Source organism: Choloepus didactylus, chromosome 6 (genome assembly GCF_015220235.1).
Source record: "Choloepus didactylus isolate mChoDid1 chromosome 6, mChoDid1.pri, whole genome shotgun sequence".
Taxonomy (NCBI): Eukaryota; Metazoa; Chordata; class Mammalia; order Pilosa; family Megalonychidae; genus Choloepus; species Choloepus didactylus.
In genome coordinates, this window is record NC_051312.1 from 70,331,024 (window position 1) to 70,348,383 (window position 17,360).

Below are 17,360 nucleotides of genomic sequence, written 5' to 3' on the forward strand. Positions count from 1 at the left end.
TAGGAGTATCTCCATATTCTGTGTGCCCAGTTGTTGTTAGACGGATGGATGGATGGGATGAATGAGTCTTTGGGAAGCATGAAGATTCCCCCCAAAGACGAGCTAAGACTGTTTTACTCAAGGTGGGTTGTGAGGAAGGGAAAGGGTTGGCATGACTTGGCAGGGGTACTCTCTGACCCACTATCTCTTTGTCCCTTCTTTCCCCAGAGGCTCCTCCCAAGCCTGAGGAGGCAGAGGCTAAGCCCTTTACAGACTCCTCTCTGTTTGCACACTGGGGCCAGGAGCTCAGCCCTGAAGGCCGGCGCGTGGCTCTGAAGCAGTTCCAGTACTACGGCTACAACGCCTACCTCAGTGACCGCCTGCCCCTCGACCGGCCCCTGCCTGACCTCAGACCCAGTGGGTGAGCAGAGTCAGTGACGGTCCCCTTGCCACCCTGCCTATGGGGAGATGGGGTCACCACAGTGTGGGAAACAAAGCCAGGACTGGGCATCTGGACTCAGTCAGGGTTCAGCCTCTCAGCCTGCCTTGGGCAAGTCGCTCTCCTCCCTCAGCCTCAGTTTTTCCATCTGATAAATAGAAAGGAAGCTTTCTTCCATTAGAAATTTTGAGGATTGATAACCTAATTTACTCCTTAAAGGCACTGAAATCATCTGGCATTCCTGTTAATATGTCATTTTAACATAATTAGTTGCATTTTTATGAACACTTATTATTTTTTTTCCTCTAAATTCATTTTAAAGCACATCCATCTTCCAGGACTAACAAGTTATTACACTTGGCAGAGAAATCTGTCTTGACTTCTCTTTGTTACAGAAGGGTGTTCCTTTAAGTTTCAGTTAGAACTTTTATTACTCCTAATTATTAAAAATGTGAGCACGTACAGCGGAGAAAATCTCATTAACTTTTGTGAGCTCCCCCCTCCACACTTTTTTCCTCCTCTTTCTCCTTATTTTAAAAATTTTCTTAAAGTTGCAAACCACAAAGTTAGCTTTATATCTGGAGTTCTCAGGAAATATCTGGCTGCTAGGTTTGGAAGCTGTTTTATTTTAGGGAGGAGACATCAGTTCAGTCCCATTTATTGAGAACCTGCTATGTGCTGTATACTTGGGTATGGTTGTTCCTGTCCCAGAGAGAACTGGGCTGGAGTCTATGAAAAAGTGGTTTAGGATCTACAAAGGAAGAGAAAAGTGTGTATTCATTTAATAGATATTTATTGAGCACTTATCATTTGTCAGCGTAGTCTCTACATAGGCATAAGGCGGTGAATTAAACAGACAAAAATCCCTGCCCTCACAAAGCTTGCATTTTAGTTGGGGAGAGAGATACTAAACAAAACAAAGGAGTCAAATATGTAGCATGTCAGGTAATAGCAAATGCTATAGAGAACTGTAAAGTAGGAGAGGGATCCAGGGACCTGGGATAGGAGGAATGGGTTGTAAGTTCTTACAGGGTGGTTGAAGAAGACCTCCCTAAGCAGGCAGCATTTGAGCAGAGACCTGGAGGAAGGGAGAAAGCAAGCCATGTGGGTACTTGGGAGAAGAACTTTCCAGGTTGAGGGGCCAGCAAGTACAAAGGCCCTGGGTTGAAAGTGTGCTTGGCAAGTTTGAAGGAGAGGAAGGAGGCCTGTGTGGCTACAGCAGAGCAAGCAGAAATTAGAGATGAGGTCAGAGGGGCAACAGGAAGCAGACCAAACAGGGCAGTGGTTCTCAACCTTTGCTGTACATTTAATTCATCAGGGGAGCTTTTAGAAATCCTGATGCCTGGGCTACACCCCAGACCAATTTGATCAGAGTTTCTGCAGGCAGCATCTGGCTTCATTATTGTTAGAGCTCCAAGGTGATTCCAATGTGCAGCCAAGTTTGAGAACTGCTGGAGAAGGGCCTTGTAGGCTGTTGCAAGGCCTGTGGTTTTTACTCTGCATGAGATGGGGATCCATTGGAAGGGCTTGAGCAGAGCAGTAACACACTTGGATTGTCATTTTGAAAGGCCCCTGTGATTGCTGTGTTGAGAATAGAAAGAAGAGAGCAAGGATGGAAACAGGGAGACCAGTTAGGAGACTTCTGCATATTTCGGTAAGAAATGGTGGTGGAATGGACCAGGATGGCTACAGGGGAGGTGTGGAGATGGAGTTGAATTCTGGGAATAACCTGAAGGTGACTTCATTTGAGTGCTGCAGGGGAGGGGCTCAGTCTGCAGGGAGTGCGGCAGGACCATCCCTGGGTCTGGGGGAGGAGCAGGTCTGATGGGGGTGGGACCTAGAGGCTCTGGAGGAAGTGACCTAAGGAGTTTTTGGGGCCTCAGGCTTCCTGCTTGGCCAGCACAGGAGCCCCAGCCTCTGCAGCCAGCTCTGGCACAAAACACAGGCCCAGGTCAATGTGTGATTGCTCTAAATTAAAAGCGTGGTAAGAAGGAAGCCAAGGAAAGGGAGGATCTTACATATTGTGACTGGTTATACCAATAGCCGGTACTTACACAGGACTTGACTTGTTGGTAGTGCCCTTCCCATATGGACCACACCAACAGTGCAGTGAATGGAGGGGAAAAATGTATTCTTCCATTTACACTTGAGGAAACTGAAGTTCAGAAGTAAGTGTGAGATCTGTTGGATAAGTAGCTGTGCTGACGGGATGTCTCCAGATGCCAAATCCTGGCCTTTGACTTTGGTTTACAGCTATATCGATTTTGCCTGTGGACAACCACAGCCCCTTCACCCTTCATGCCTTGTACATGGTGACTTCCAGTGTGGGAAGAACAGGAAGTTGGAGGGGGCAGTGACAGAGGCCACGTGGCCTTTTTCAGGGTACATTTTAGGAGGGAAACCCAGCCTGGGCTTCTGCAGTGTTCCTAAGAAAGGGTCCCTGGACCACTCTGTGGACAGAATTATGCAGTTTCCTGCTGAGCTCTTGGAGATGAGCAGTGATCATAGACAGACCTTCCCTCTGCATGGAGCTTTATAGTTTTTGGAGCTTCCATATCTCCCCTGTGGAGGCAAGTCAACTTCTGTCAACCCCTTTTTTTAGAGAGACCAACTGAGACTGAGAAGCTTAAGGTCTCTGATAAAAGGCAGAACTGGGCCTTCTCTCTCCTCAGCCAGTGCTCCCATGCAAGTGGCTTTACCAGCAAGTGGTTTCTCTTTGTTAAATTCATGCTCACATGCTTGGAGGGCTCTCTCTAGCTCTGCTTCAGCTCCCATGCCAGATGCACACCCAAGATTGGAGAACTGTTGGTGGCCATTCACAACAAGTATGCACTTAGGTAAAACACCACCTCTCTGTCTTTTAATGCCCTTGCAAATATTCCTCCCTTGTAATGAGTTCATCCTGTTTAACTCATTTTGGAAACATCTTTTCAGTACCTTTATTCTCATCCTTATTTCAAATTGCACTGGCAAATATTTATATTGCATAAGCCATGTTTTCAGGCATGTGTTCAGCACTCTATTTATATTAGTTTGTTGGCTGCTTGCAGTAACCTGAGGTTGGTACTAGGTATATTAGTCTCCATTTTACGAAGAGAAACAGGCACCGAGACCTTCTCAGGCACTAGTGGTAGAGCTGCAATTTCACCCAGGCAGTCTTGAAATAGACTTTGTGCTTGTACCCATCATGCTCTACGGCCTTGAGGTGCTGATTTGTGTCACTCTGTGGGTGAGGTGGGAGGAAGTCAGCCTTAGTGATATACAGCACTGAGCTTTTGCTGAGCAGTTGGGGAGAGAGGAAGATGTGCTTCTAAGTACTGGGGAATTGTTTTTAGTGATCATTGTACATGCTGCCAAGGCTCAGAGTGCTGCCTTGACCGTGGCTAATGCTGGAACTTGGATCCAGGTGGGTGGGGGCGTGGGGTGAGAGGAGGAGGGGAGAGTTCCTGAGAGGGAGGCCCATTCGACCAGCAGTTTCTGGAAGAATCCTGGTGGGTGGGCCTTGCTTTAGCCTGAGCCGCTGCCCCTCTTATTCTTGTTAATTCCTGTTTGCTTTTGGGGACTTCAGCCCCTAGAGGGTTCCTTGGATTCTGCACTTTGCTCTCTGTGTTCTTGGCTTTGCTCTTCCTAGCTCTAACCCTCATGTTGTATGTGGCTTCATTCCTGGACCAGAGAGTAGGTGTTCAGAATCCTGCCCCGTGCTCCCTTCCTTCATCTTCTCACTGGTCCCTTATTTGTCTCCTTCTTTCTTGATGCTGAAAGATTTAATCTGAGCCACCTTGTTGTCTGGTTGATATAGGACCAAACTGTTATGTGCTTTATACAAAGGAGAAGAAATAACCAGGAGAAAAAAGTTCATCCAGCTGGTTGCTAGTGTTCATTAATGTATTCATCCAACAAATAGTTTCTGAGAAAAGTTGCCCCTCAGAACCTTGCTCCATCCCTCTTTTTCCCAGCTGCAGGTTCTCAAGTTCCAGTGGCATTTTCTGTGCTCTGCCTCCTGCCTCCCAGTGTCTACTCACACCCCCTTCCCCATTGTCTGTGGACTTCAAAATAACCTACAAGGGGCAAAAAGAAAAAAGGAGACTTGATTGGGTTGTGGACTACATGGGGTCTATACATTTGTCAAAATCCATTGAACTATATATATATACTTAGGATCTGTGCATTTTACTGCATGCAAATTAAAACTTTTTTTTTTTTTTAAACGAAAAGTGTAAGAAAGAGATCAGGGTAGTCATTTGCCTGAGGGAGAGAGAAGGAGGATGGAGAAGATATCTTTTGGGAGCTCGCTGAAAGGACGTCTGTGAGTTGGTGGGGAAGGAGGATCACGGGTGGGAAAAGCCAGCTCTCCGGCTTGGGACAGTCAGGTGAGGGTGGGCTTTCCACCCCAGTGCCAGCTGGGTCAGGCAGGTGGCATGTAAGTGCTCACTAGTTCCACAGCAACAGCTCATGTCATATTCTTTTCTGCAAGTTGAGGTTGCTATTTCCAAACAGGAGCCATGGGAAAATCTAAGGGGTGAACTCCTGATCTAGTGGGCAGTGTGGGCCCGGATAGGAGAAGGGGAGTGCCTGGCCTCAAGCTCCAGGGCTGTCATGTTGCTATGGCAACTCTGTGGCCTACCTCCAGGGTAGCTCCAGGCAGAGCCTCTGGCAGGTGTTGCTTCCTGTCTCTTGCTAGCAGATTTTCAGGGGCTTCTGAGCCTGGCGGGTAATGCCTCTGCTTTTCTCTCCAGTGTCCCCTGAGGTCCATGCCCCTCCTTTCCAGGAGTGAGTGGGCTGGCACTTGGGCTGACCGGAGGATTGGGGCTTGGGACTGGAGACAGGCAGGATGTTTTAAGAGAATTGGACTGTTTTCTGCAGCCCCAAGTGGGAGCAACTGGGCCAGATCCACACACAAACACACAAAGGAGCCCTGGATCCAGAGCTGGAGAGATCCTGTGCAGACATCAAAGTAGAAAGGAGCAGGGCAGAGTTAAAATGGGGGGCGAATTCAGCCAGGGTCCTGCAAGGATCAGGTGAGGGTACATCCAAGACTGCCATGAGCACTTGCTGCCAACAGTGTGGGTGTAGACAGTGTGGGTGGATGGGAGGGGAATGGGGTCTGGATGGGCAAGATTGTTTTAACAGAGCAAACTCTAAACAGACACTTGAGACCTCTGAACTTTGGGTGCCGGCAGCGCCAGCTTCATGGGTGTGTGTGGTAGACATTACAACGGTCCCCCAAAGATGTCCGTACCCTAGTCTCTGGAACCTATAAATATGTTATATTACATGGCAAAAGTGGATTAAAGTTGCAGATGGAATTCAGATTGCTGATCAGTTGACTTTAAGAAGATGGTTATCTTGGATTATCCAGATGGACCCAGTGTAATCCCAGAGTCCTTGTGGAAGACATCAGAATCAGAATTAACATCATGAGATGACTTGACCATCTGTTGCTGAGTTTGGAGATGGAAGGGGGCCATGAGCCAAAGAATGCAGCCTCCAGGCAGCCTTTAGAAGCTGGAAGAGGACTGTGATTCATTAATGGGATTGTAAATTTCAGTGACGATTGAAGGTGAACATGTTCATAAATGGTTGTTTAAAGCATGTAACCCACAGAGTAGCACCACAAACCTGAATAAGTTTTAGCACGATATACTTACAAAGTATGACACTGGTGCAGAGGGTTAAAAACAGAGTGGTATAAGCAAAAGCTACTCATAACATTTTATAGGCTATATTTAATAGGAATATCTTACCAACACTACACTAATACTAGGGATGAATAATTAGCAGCTGATAAGAGCTCTGGGATGTATTATGTTATGATAATTGTTTCAAGTTGAGAGTGAGGATGATTGTACAACTAAGTGAAGATAATGTAAGAAACTGACTGTTTTTCTTGGGATAGAATATATATTAAGTGAAATTAGAACCCCACTAATTAATAAGTAAAAAAAAAGAAGCTGGAAAAAGCAACAAAATGCATTCTCCTCTAGGGCCTCCAAAAAGGAACAGTCCTGCCAACACCTTGATTTTAGCCCGGTAAAACCCCTATTGAATTTCTAACCTCCAGAACTGTGAGATAATCAGTGAGTGCTGTTTTAAGCTACTGAGTTTGTAGTAATGTGTTACACTGGCTGTGTTAGTATTAGGAAACATACAGTGTACAACCTGTGTAGTTGCATGAGGTCCCACACACCAAAGGGCCCTGTGCTTGGTTTAATGCTCTGTTGTTGCCATGTTGAAATTCTTAATAATTTTTTAATAAAGGGATCCATATTTTCCTTTTGCACTAGGTCCCACAAATTTGTAGCTGGTCCTGGGGTCCAGGACCAGGTGTTGGGGGAAAGGGAGATGGCTCCAAGTGGAGCAGCCTGGGCCGTGATTGCTGAACCATGTTGGAGTTGCTGTCCATGGGCTAATAATTTATAAGACCCACCACTGACTCACTTATTGCATACCAGGAGCTATACAAACTGCTTAATGTGCATTTTTCCATTTAACTTTATCCTTACATATCTATGAGGTAGTCATCATTATTTCCATTTTACGTTAGGAGAATATTGAGTATTCCCAAGGTTGAGAAACTGGTCCAAGTTTTTCTCACGTGGTATGTGGCAGAACCAGTATTTTTACTTGCATCTTGTAATTCCAATATACCACACTGTCTAAGTACTCCTGTCCCACCCCATCCAGGTGGGGTTTCCCAGTTTGGGCTCTGCAAAGAAGATTCAGAGGTCTGTGGAAGATGTGTCCTCCATGAGGGTCCCTTCAGGACAAAAGGGATGAAATAAACATCCTTAGTAATGATTCTGCTATTGTGTTGAAATTGCTAACTGCACAAACACAGTTGGGAGAGGTATACCCTAACTAAAGCATTTTGGAAAAATACTTCTGGTTCTTAGCTGTTAAGTTCATTATGGACCAACAGTATGATGTGTTTGATCTTAAAACTAATGCATCTTTGGGCTGCATTAATAGACATATAATGCCTTAAAGAGGATGGTGATAATTTTGTTCTGTTCTGCAACTCAGATCACAGTTGCAGAACTGGATTCTAAGGAATATGTTTAGAGAAGAACAACCCAGGAACTATACTGGGTAATATGGAAAACAGATAACATTTCTGCTTAGATCATAGAGTGGTAGTTAAAACCCAGTTCCCTGGGTTCCAAGGCATTTCTCTTAAAAGCTGGGTGGCCTCCAGCAACTTACCTAGCCTCTCTGTGCCTTGGTTTTCCTATCTATAAATTGGATAGTAATACAAGGATTCAATGTGCAATATATGTAGCGAGCTTAGAACATTGCCTGGTGTGTAGCAAGTCCTACTTAACTTTTAGTTACTTCCATTATATGGATCTGTGCCTTGTAAAAGAGATGACCTGGGGGTCACAGTCATGAGTCTGACCCACTGAAGGACTGCCACGTGGAAGAAGGGTCACATTGGACAGGCAAGAGCAGGGCCAAGCAGGCATTAGAAGATCCATGCTCAGGGAGGTCAGCAAAGAGAAGTGAGGTTCCAGGAAAGCCACTTTTCCCCAGCCCTCGAGGGACATCCCTTTCCTGTCTGTGAGGCCTGCCTTCCCCCTGCCTGGGCAGCTCTCCCCTGCCCCACGTTCCTCAGCTGGAGTTGCCACAGCCTGGCCCATTCACCAGCATCCCCCCACATCTCCATGTGAATGTTCCACCAGCCAACCTGCTGACTTGAGTTCCCTGAGTGGCTTTCGGGTTAAGCCCCAGGTATCCCATTTTCCCTGGATTTTTAATGAGATGCTTTCAAAACAAATGGCCTACCCACTTCCTGTTGGTTGTTTTCAATATAAATGATCTTTTCCCCTTTTGTCCTACTTACAATCTGTGTTTTATATAGCAATTCCTTTCTCTCAACTCATAGAGTCACCTGAAAGGGGGCTTGTTGAACTTTGGCCTCTGGATGAAAGCTAAACACTTTGATGATCATGTCTACCTAATAGTTCACTTGTCAGTGGTGTCTGTATCAAATTCTCTTCCTGCATCAGGCCAGGCCCATTTCTCTTTTCTTGCGAACTGTTGAAACTCCCAATCCTCAGGTGTCTATGGTAGCCTCCACATCTGGGCCAGATGTAGTATCTTGCCAGATCCCTGGACCTCTGGCTTCAATATCCTCTCCTCTACCCCTCTGGCTTATTGGATGATCTAGTCTTAAGGTCTTAATCAGGCAAGGAGTGAATGTACAACTCAGTGCTAGTACTTCTATGACATCATGGTAGAATCCCCACCCAGACACTCTGTAGGACTTTCACGGGCCTGCATTTATTCTACTGTTCATGTATTTGAATTTTATTCATTTGTTCGTGCAGCCAGCCACCCAGTGCTTTCTGAGTTTCTACTCAGCACTAGACGTTGGCTAGGCACTTGGGAAATGTTTTTAAATAGCAATAACCATGCCTGGGATAAACCCCATTGGCTATGGTGCTGCCATTGCACAAGCTGTGTGTTAGGCACTTGGGATGCTCTAGTGAGCAAAGCAGATGTGGTCCTGACTTCATGCAGCTTATAGTCTGGTAGACACTGACATTTATGAAATAATTACACATAAAAACACTTACAACACATTACAATAGTATATAAATGACATAAAGAGCAATGGAGGTCGTGAGAGTCTAACGGGATCTGATTTCAGCCTGGGAAGGGAGGCGAGTCTTTGCTGTGTTATGTGCGTGCTTGCAGAGCAGAATAAGGAACCTAACCTACTTGGGTGACCGCGGGTGGTTGGAAGTCATTGTACGGTGATGGGGCATGATGGGGAAACACAGGAAAGAGTCCAGACAAGCAGGCTCTGGAGGAGGGCAGTGTGATTCAGGACATTCTGGACAGGCTCTGACCTGCCATCCTCCTTGCTCTATTTCTGCTCGGTCTCTCACAGTGACTGTCCACGTCTGCAGTTGGACAATGTTTGGCTTGCTTCACACCATTTCATTGCTACTGCTTGGCCTTCTGCTTGTAGCCTTCTTAGGGTATCTCATGTTCAGATGCCCCAAGAGGAAGGGATTGATAGGGCTGATGATCATTCTTCAATACTGCCAGTTCCAACTAGACAGAGTTTCTGTGCCAGGCATCTCCTAGGCTGATGGCCAGCGCAACAGTAGCTACTTTGGGCTCAGGAATCAGTCTCTGGTCCCATCAGTTGTGTATCCATGCTGAGACCACCCCAGCAGAAGACACAGCAACTTTTATACAAGGAGCCACTTGTATTGTTTATCTCAAAGGGAGCAATGTAGCTGGAAGACAACTTTAGATTTCACATGCCCGGGAATGTTTCATCTTATTTGTCCATGTCATCATGATATACACACTACATTCTCTGCATTTTTAATGCAACTCTTGCATTTTTTGCTCTCCCACCAAGTCTCTGAGTTGCCAGTAACACGACACCACTGTCTCCCCAGACTCATGTCTGGGTAGGGATGGAGGGGAAGATGGAGATCACTGTTTGGCCAGTGGTTATGCACATGGCTTTGGAGTCCAGTGATCCCAGGTTTAAGCCCAGGCAGATAACTTATCATCTCAGCCCTATTTCCCTCATCTGTAAAATGGGGGTAATAATATTTCCCACATAGAATTATAAGAAGGAATAAAATGGGAATAAAAGAATAAAAATATATATACATCTCTTAGCATGGTTTATGGCACATCGTAATCACTCAGTAAATGGAAAGTATTATTATGATTACTTCCAAATATTCTGTGTCAAGTCCTTGGCCAGATGGTAGCAAGGACCATGGAGTCTCTTAGCTCTAGAGGAAGTGAAAATCCCAACTGTCCTCATGTTCAGTGAGAATCCCAGTATTGCCATCATCCTCAGGTTTCAATCATTACAGCAGAATGGAAGCTGGCAGGACTGGGACTTTATCTAATCTGGAAAGATCTGGAGGGAGCCAGAGGAGGATCAAACAAGTCCTGCGGGTGCAGTTAGGAGGGTGGAGGCTTCAGTCAGGAAATCGGTTCCTGTAAAAGGGCCAAAGATAGTGTCGCTTCTGGGGCCAGGCAGTCTCCCAGTCCTTGTGCTCTGGGCAGTTAACAGTGCACTTGAGTCCTTGTGGGCTGACTACAGAAAGGGAGGCCAGGCTGGCCCCTCAGGGAGTGGTTACCTGAGAGTGTCACCTTCTGATCTGCTTTGTCAGGTAGGTTCCTTCTCCCTCCTCCCAGGGCTCTGGCATAGTTGGAGCCTGCTCCCAATGTCTAACTGGCAAATGGACCCCAGCTCATATTCCTCTTCATTCTGGAAGAGGTCTGCCATGCCCCCTGGCTCCCTTGCCAAACCACCCCCATGAATCATCTGCTCTGTTGGACCAAGACCTTCTAGATTTTCTGAGTTCAAAGGAAGGAGAGACTCTACCAATTCACTATGGAGGTCTCCAGCCACGGCAGATGATGTCAGGCTGCTGCTGCCCTGGGGGTTGTCTGGCGGCCGGGAGCCCATGCTGGCCCCACTTAGTCCCTCCCTGCTTCCCTTACTCTCGCAGGTAATGGCACTAAAGCTCATGATATGAATTTGCCTTATAAACAACTCAAAACAATCTCAGAGGACTCTGCTGTGGGCCTCCTGATATTGCCACTCCCCATCCCTCCGTTGCCTTATGTGTGCTAGGATCGATAAAGTCAAGTTTATCCTGACCATCAATTCTGGCTTATTAGACAGCCATATTACTCCCCTCTCAGAAATGCCTTGTTTTTATCTCTAGTGGAAAATGGTTTGACTTTGAACAAGAATAAAAGTAAAAAGGGAACTTTTATGGCTTAATTTTACAGGAGAAGTTGCCTCTTCTTAAAAGGAGTAAGGGATCGGTCTTATACAGTTAGGCTTTCTCAAGGAGCTTAAATATCGAAGGGCAGTTGTACTTGTGTTGTTCCTTAGAATTTCACGTCCTCTGGTCCTTCTCTGAAGAAGTGAGAGGAGAAATGGGAGTGCAGAGGCTGCTGGCATTTGGGGTAGGCAGGGAGGGTGGGTTCTGGGAGAGCCTGAGCAGGTTGCCTGGCTGTGGGCAGGAGTGGAGCAGAGGGTTGGGGTGACCACATACAGGAGGATGCAGGGGCAAGGTGAGGACCCCTCAGCAAGTGCAAATATGAGAGGCAAACGCATAGGGATTGGCACTGGGTTGGAGGGTAAAATAAGTGGCTCAACTCTGGAGTCGAAGCTTAGTCTGGAGCAGTCCTCTTCTGGAGCAGTTCTTGGACATGGGTTCCTTTTGAAGGCCTTGGGCTGCCCTGTCCTGCGTTCAGTGTCTGACGGTGATGATGGTGTGTGTGGCCAGCAGGTATGTGGACAGGTGGATCTTGCCTGACATGTTCTTCTTTCTCCCTCTTTTTGCCTCCTCTCCTCAGTCAGTACTGTAAGGTCTGCTTCAATGTTGATTATGAACTGTGACTGAGTGTGTTCATGTGGTGTGTATGTGCATCTGTTGGGGAAGTTGAAAGGAATATATCCATTTATTCAACAAATACCAATGGAATGCATGTCATCTGCCAGGCGCTGAGCTGGGCAGTGTGCATACAGCACTGAGCAAGACCAGTCCCTATCTTCAAAAAACTCGTGGTCTAGTTGTAGGGTTGCCAACCATCCTGGTTTGCTTGGGACTTTCATTGGCTAAAACTGGGAAAGCCACAGGCAAATTGGGATGATTGATCACCCTATCTAGTCAGGACAGTGGTAAGAGGATATTTCTTGTGGATTTTGGGTGATGACCAGATGTTGGATAGGAGGGAGGGAAAGATTGCAAATTCCGTCTTTAATGGGATGCCTTCTTTTTACTACGCATGAGATAAAAGCTCCAGACTTTTATAGAGGGATGTTATTATTTGTTTTGACTCCCATACTCTATGACCAAGACATCAAGGGCAGTGAAATGCCTTGCCTATGATCACACAGCCAGGCTGGGCAGAGTGGGGCAGTGTCTGCATGGCTTCATCCTGCCCCCAGTGCTCTTTCCCTGGAAGCTCTCTTGTCCTGCCCATCTCCACCAAGCCTGCAACCCCAGACCCACTCAGGCATTATATATGGAAGAGCTGGAAGGTGAGGGAGGTGCCATGAGATGCCGGAAAAGGCTGGCAGCCGTGTGGCTGGGAGGAGGGATCCGAGCACTCCCAGGAGGGAAGAGGAGGAAAGAAGGATTTAGGGAAGGTCAGAACAGTTGGCCTGGAGGGATCATTTAATTACAGAGTAAGGAACTGGGAACTTCTGGAGACAGAATGTGAAGACCTGGGCTTAATTTCAAAATAAGGGATGACAGAAGAGGCAGAATATGCTGGTGGGGAGAGGACAGGACTCCTCTTTGAGGGGAGGAGGTGTTAAGAGAAAGGAACATTCTTCAGTGGCACAGATGTAACATGTAGGCTTTATGTAAAATAGACAAACCTATTAACCTTGTGTTGGGGATTGAATCATGTTCCCAACAAAGGCAAGGTCAGGTCCCAACCCCTGGTCCTGTGGGTGTGAACCCATGTGTAAACAGGACCTGTGAAGACGTTATTAGTTAAGGCGTGCCCAGACTGAATGAGGGTGGGCCTCGTTTATTTCCAGAATTATTTCTTGAGCACTTGTGTTCAGGGAATGTCCCAGGCCCTGGCATAACGTTAGGGGCTCACAGTAGCCACACAGAAACCCTGCTCCCGGGAGCTGCCTTGTAGAAGAGGGGACAGACAATAAACAAGGACAAATATGAGACAATGTAATAGGTGTTCTGTTTGGTTCAAAAGAGTTTTCATGTAAAAACCTTACGCTCAAAAGAGTCCCTCATATGAAAATGGTGATTGGCGGAGTTTAGCTTGTAAAATGAACTTCACGTTTCAGTTCTGGTTGCAAAATGATCGTCAGGAGATGCTTAGAGACTGGCACCGCAAACCATCAGGACTGGCATGGCTGTACTAGGAAAAATTTAAATTGGTCTCCTTGGAAGAGGGAGACAAACAGTTATATTCAAATTAAGAAGGGAAGAGAGTAAGGGAAGGCAGTTAGCCCCTCACTCTGAAAAACTCCTGGGAACCACCTGGAGATCCAGATAGCAAGGCTCTGAGAACTCAGAGGAAACCCCTGGGAAGAGTGAAAAATGATCAAAAATAAAAGGACACAGCCTTCATTCCTGGGGGAGTTTAGAGGGTAGGACAGTTGATGTGTAAAGATCATATTGACCTTATTGAAGCTGTTCATTATATTTTTATAGAAGAAAAATAATGTGCTTTAAGTTGACCATGTATAGTGTTGTTTTAAAAATGCAGTCAGCAAATAGGTTGTGTGTCACATACTTATCCCTGTCAGTTTTCCATGCCTAAGGAAAACTCAGCTGCCAATCTTGATATCCGTAAATAATACCAACCAGAAGGAATTATTTGACTGTTAACCATAAACCTCCTAATTGCTATTATAAAAATCACACTCACAACTAAATAATTTGGAAAATGCCAGCTCATGAAGGCTTTGCAAGCTTTCTCCTTCATCAAGGGGAAGTACCCTGGCCCCACCTTCTTTATCCCTTCATTGCAGTTAAATGAGCTGTTTCCCCCACTTCCCTCCTCTCCAGCCATAGGCACTGTTTCCTCAGCCCCACTGGACCTTTGCATGGCTCACTTTTCTTTGCCACTTATGTTTCTGATTGAATCTCTCCTCCACAGAGAGGCCTTCCCTGACCACTCCTTCTAGAATAGCTGCCAGTACATTACACTATCCTCTTACTGTGCATTACTTTTCATCTTAGCACTTCTATGAAACTGTATGGTTTGCTTCCATGTTTGTCCATTTCCCCTGTCAAAGCATAAGCCCCACAAGGACAAGGACTTGGTTTAGTCCATGCCATACTTTCAGTGCCTGGAACAGTATCTACCTCATGAAAGAAGCGCAATAAATATTTGCTCCATTAATGAATGCAAGAATATATGAATTCTACACCAATCTGTTAACTTGATGGATTTATTAAAAATTTAAATATGAAGCAGATTTGGGATGGGCTCAACTATTTCCCTTCCCCCTCTCCCTTTGGTGAGAGAGAAGGAGAGCTGGAAATTGAATGGGAGAAGTTTCTGTAAATTTCTGGTAACCATAGAGACGGTGATTTTAATTTATTAATCTCATGCTCTTAAGCAGTCTGGGGCCCCACAATGATTTCTCCAAATTGCTCAGTGAGGTTATCCGGCAGCCTTACTCATTAAGGAAGAACAGGCCCATTCCTTTCCTGCACGCACTTTAATTACTGACAAGCAGGAGCCCTGTGTTATTCTGCTCGTTACTCTAGGTTCTAACCTGGTTGCACCTCCCACTCTCTAGTGGAACGTGGTCACCAGCCCTGAGCCCCTGGAGCTTTCAGCACCAAGTGGTGGGAGTGGGCAGAGTCCTCTCTAAGCCCAGTGCCTGGAATAGAGGCTGATTTGGCCCTGTCAGATAGGAGCTGAGTGCCTTCTGGAACATCATTTAGTTTCCAGCAGGGAAGGACACCTGTGGTGGTTTTGTGCCTCCAGAGGCTATGCTAGCAGAGGAAGTAACTGGACATGCCCTCGGGAACCATGGCACTTCTAAGTATCTTACCTCTTTACGGAGTTGGATTTCAGGATTGTGTGTTCCTCTTCACATGGGGAATAGCATGTATTCTTTTATGATATTGCTGCATGTTCTTTGGGAAGAGACCTCCAAATTGCTTCAGGATTCCAGTGGAGCTAGGGGGATATGGGACAATTAGAGACAGTCTTTCCCACGGCCATTTCTCCTTCAGGGATGCACCCTGGCGTAGATGTCAGCTAGATTCTAGCCTGGCAGCTGACTCATGGTACAGCTGGATGTGGGAACTCAACTTCTCTGCTCCTTAGTGTCTTCTTCTGTCAAATTAGACTGGACTTGGCAATTGCCTGGGTCCCTTCATCCCTCTTTCATGTTGAGATTGACTCTGGCTTCAAGCAAATTCTGGAGCCTGATCCCTGTGATGACTGAGAGGGAGGAGAGGCTACAGGCAGTGTGTCTTCTGGAGTGTAGGAGAGTGGATCTGACAGTAGAAGTTTCTGGGAGGAGACCTCTTTCTCTCCTGAGGCCTGGCCTCACCTTGGGGTTGACTGCCATTTTTTGATGTGCTAAGACTTCCCTTTGGTTGTATTTTCAATCCTGTTGGGATAAGAAATGTTGAGTCATTCTTTCCGGAAATACTCAGCGAGTCCCCACTGGGGGCCAGGCACAACTGCCGAGCCAGGATAGTCAGTGACAAATTCAGACTCCATTGTGAGGCAGGCTGGATTTCATGGTTGTGGGACCATCTGCTTTCCACGTAGAGCTTGTCTTGAGTGTATCAAAGAAGAGGCCCTGAGAAGAATCTAGATTGTTGAGCCCTCCAGCAAAGCTGAAGCTAACTTGGGGTGGTCCAGCACCTAGGGTGATGCCAATGTAGCCACTGACAGATCTAAGAGCCTGGCTGTTCTTATTTCTAGGTGCCGCAACCTCTCATTCCCCGACAGCCTGCCAGAGGTGAGCATCGTGTTCATCTTCATCAATGAAGCACTCTCGGTGCTGCTGCGCTCCATCCACTCAGCCATTGAACGCACACCTTCACACCTGCTCAAGGAGATCATCCTGGTGGATGACAACAGCAGTAATGGTGAGTGCCTGAGCTCCTGTGGGTCCAGGACCATGCTCTGCGCTGACGTCTGAGCAGAGAGTTTAGCCTCTGTTCGGGGTTCTGTTTTTCTCAAGTGTCTCCATGGCTGCTCCTTCTCTCTGGGATGTCACCTTCCAGTGGTGGTGGACACTATTCTGGAAGTTTCATTAGCATAGATTGGTGCACCCTTTCTGCACCTGAGCATTTCCTTACTGGCTGGCCATTATGTCCTCCAACATTCTACCACAATATGAGGTAAAAAGCTCTGATCTCAATCCCCACCATGTATATACTGAACACTTCCATAAGTGATGTTCCTTGTCCTGGAAGATTGTTGGTTGGCATTATGTTAGAGTGGAAGTGATGATGGCAGAGATATTGATGGTATAGGTTGTGGTAGATGTTGTAGTGGTGGTAAGGAAGGGGATGGTAGTGGATGTGTCACCCAACAGCAGCAACATAGCTGTTGAAGGTCTAGTGTCATTGCTGAATTACCTGCTCTCTGTTCCATATGGCCCCAGCAAGGCCCTGGGTGGCCTGCAAACTCCTTGTTGAAGTTTTTACATCGCTCTCTCCCCTTCTCCAGCCATTATCAGCTACCTCTTTCCCTTTGTGCAATTCCATCACCTCTGATTTCTCCACATCCCACCCTGATAATATTCCCCAAACTTAGAGATCATGTTTTGAGACGGTTTAAAAATTAGTGCTCCTGATAGTACCTTTTATATGGATGTGCTTCTGATAATGCATGATTTTGAAAATAGACTGCTGTGTCGTTGGATCGTAGAATCACTGGGCTCATGTTATCTTTAGAACCTTCTCTGGAGTCAGGCAGTAAATTCCCTGATGAATCAGCTGCTGTAATGAGAAGTTCAAATGGGCAATTTGTGTTTTGTTATCAATTAAAGCCGAAACATATCAGATAATTGAAATATATTTAATCTCAATAAACAAATTTTCTCTCTCATTTTATCATCATATCATGTAATAAGTGTAAGAGCAGCACTGTCATGGGGAATTTAGAGCTTTCTGAAGGGCAGTGCTTATGAATCATTTTTACTATTTTTGTTCCAAGGACATGAAGAAGGAAAAGTTGTCAAGTTTGGCAACAAATAGGCAGCAGTAGTTTTAAAGGCAATTGTCTACCGTGAGGGAGACAAGAAGTGGCCAGTAGCTGTCTTACCATCACCTTACTTGGTTCTCAAGGAATGTATGCATAAGAAAGCTCCCATTTCCCAGTAACTAACAGTTTGATTAGCCTTCCAATGCACCCTTCCCCTGGGCTCTCCCCAGGCCTGCTGGACCATCTCACCCCTAAATTGTAAGGAGGCAAGGGATGTAAGAAC

General features: G+C 46.2%; 1 protein-coding gene and 1 pseudogene across 1 annotated transcript in view; one reads left to right on the top strand and one right to left on the bottom strand.

Annotated features, from left to right (window-relative positions):
- Positions 1 to 17,360, top strand: part of GALNT18 (polypeptide N-acetylgalactosaminyltransferase 18) — a 418,859-nt gene that overhangs the window by 180,006 nt on the left and 221,493 nt on the right. The window contains 2 exon segments of the mRNA XM_037839960.1: positions 208 to 400; positions 15,848 to 16,014. Coding sequence (XP_037695888.1) covers positions 208 to 400; positions 15,848 to 16,014 — 360 coding nt within the window.
- Positions 8,751 to 8,877, bottom strand: LOC119538957 (annotated as a pseudogene).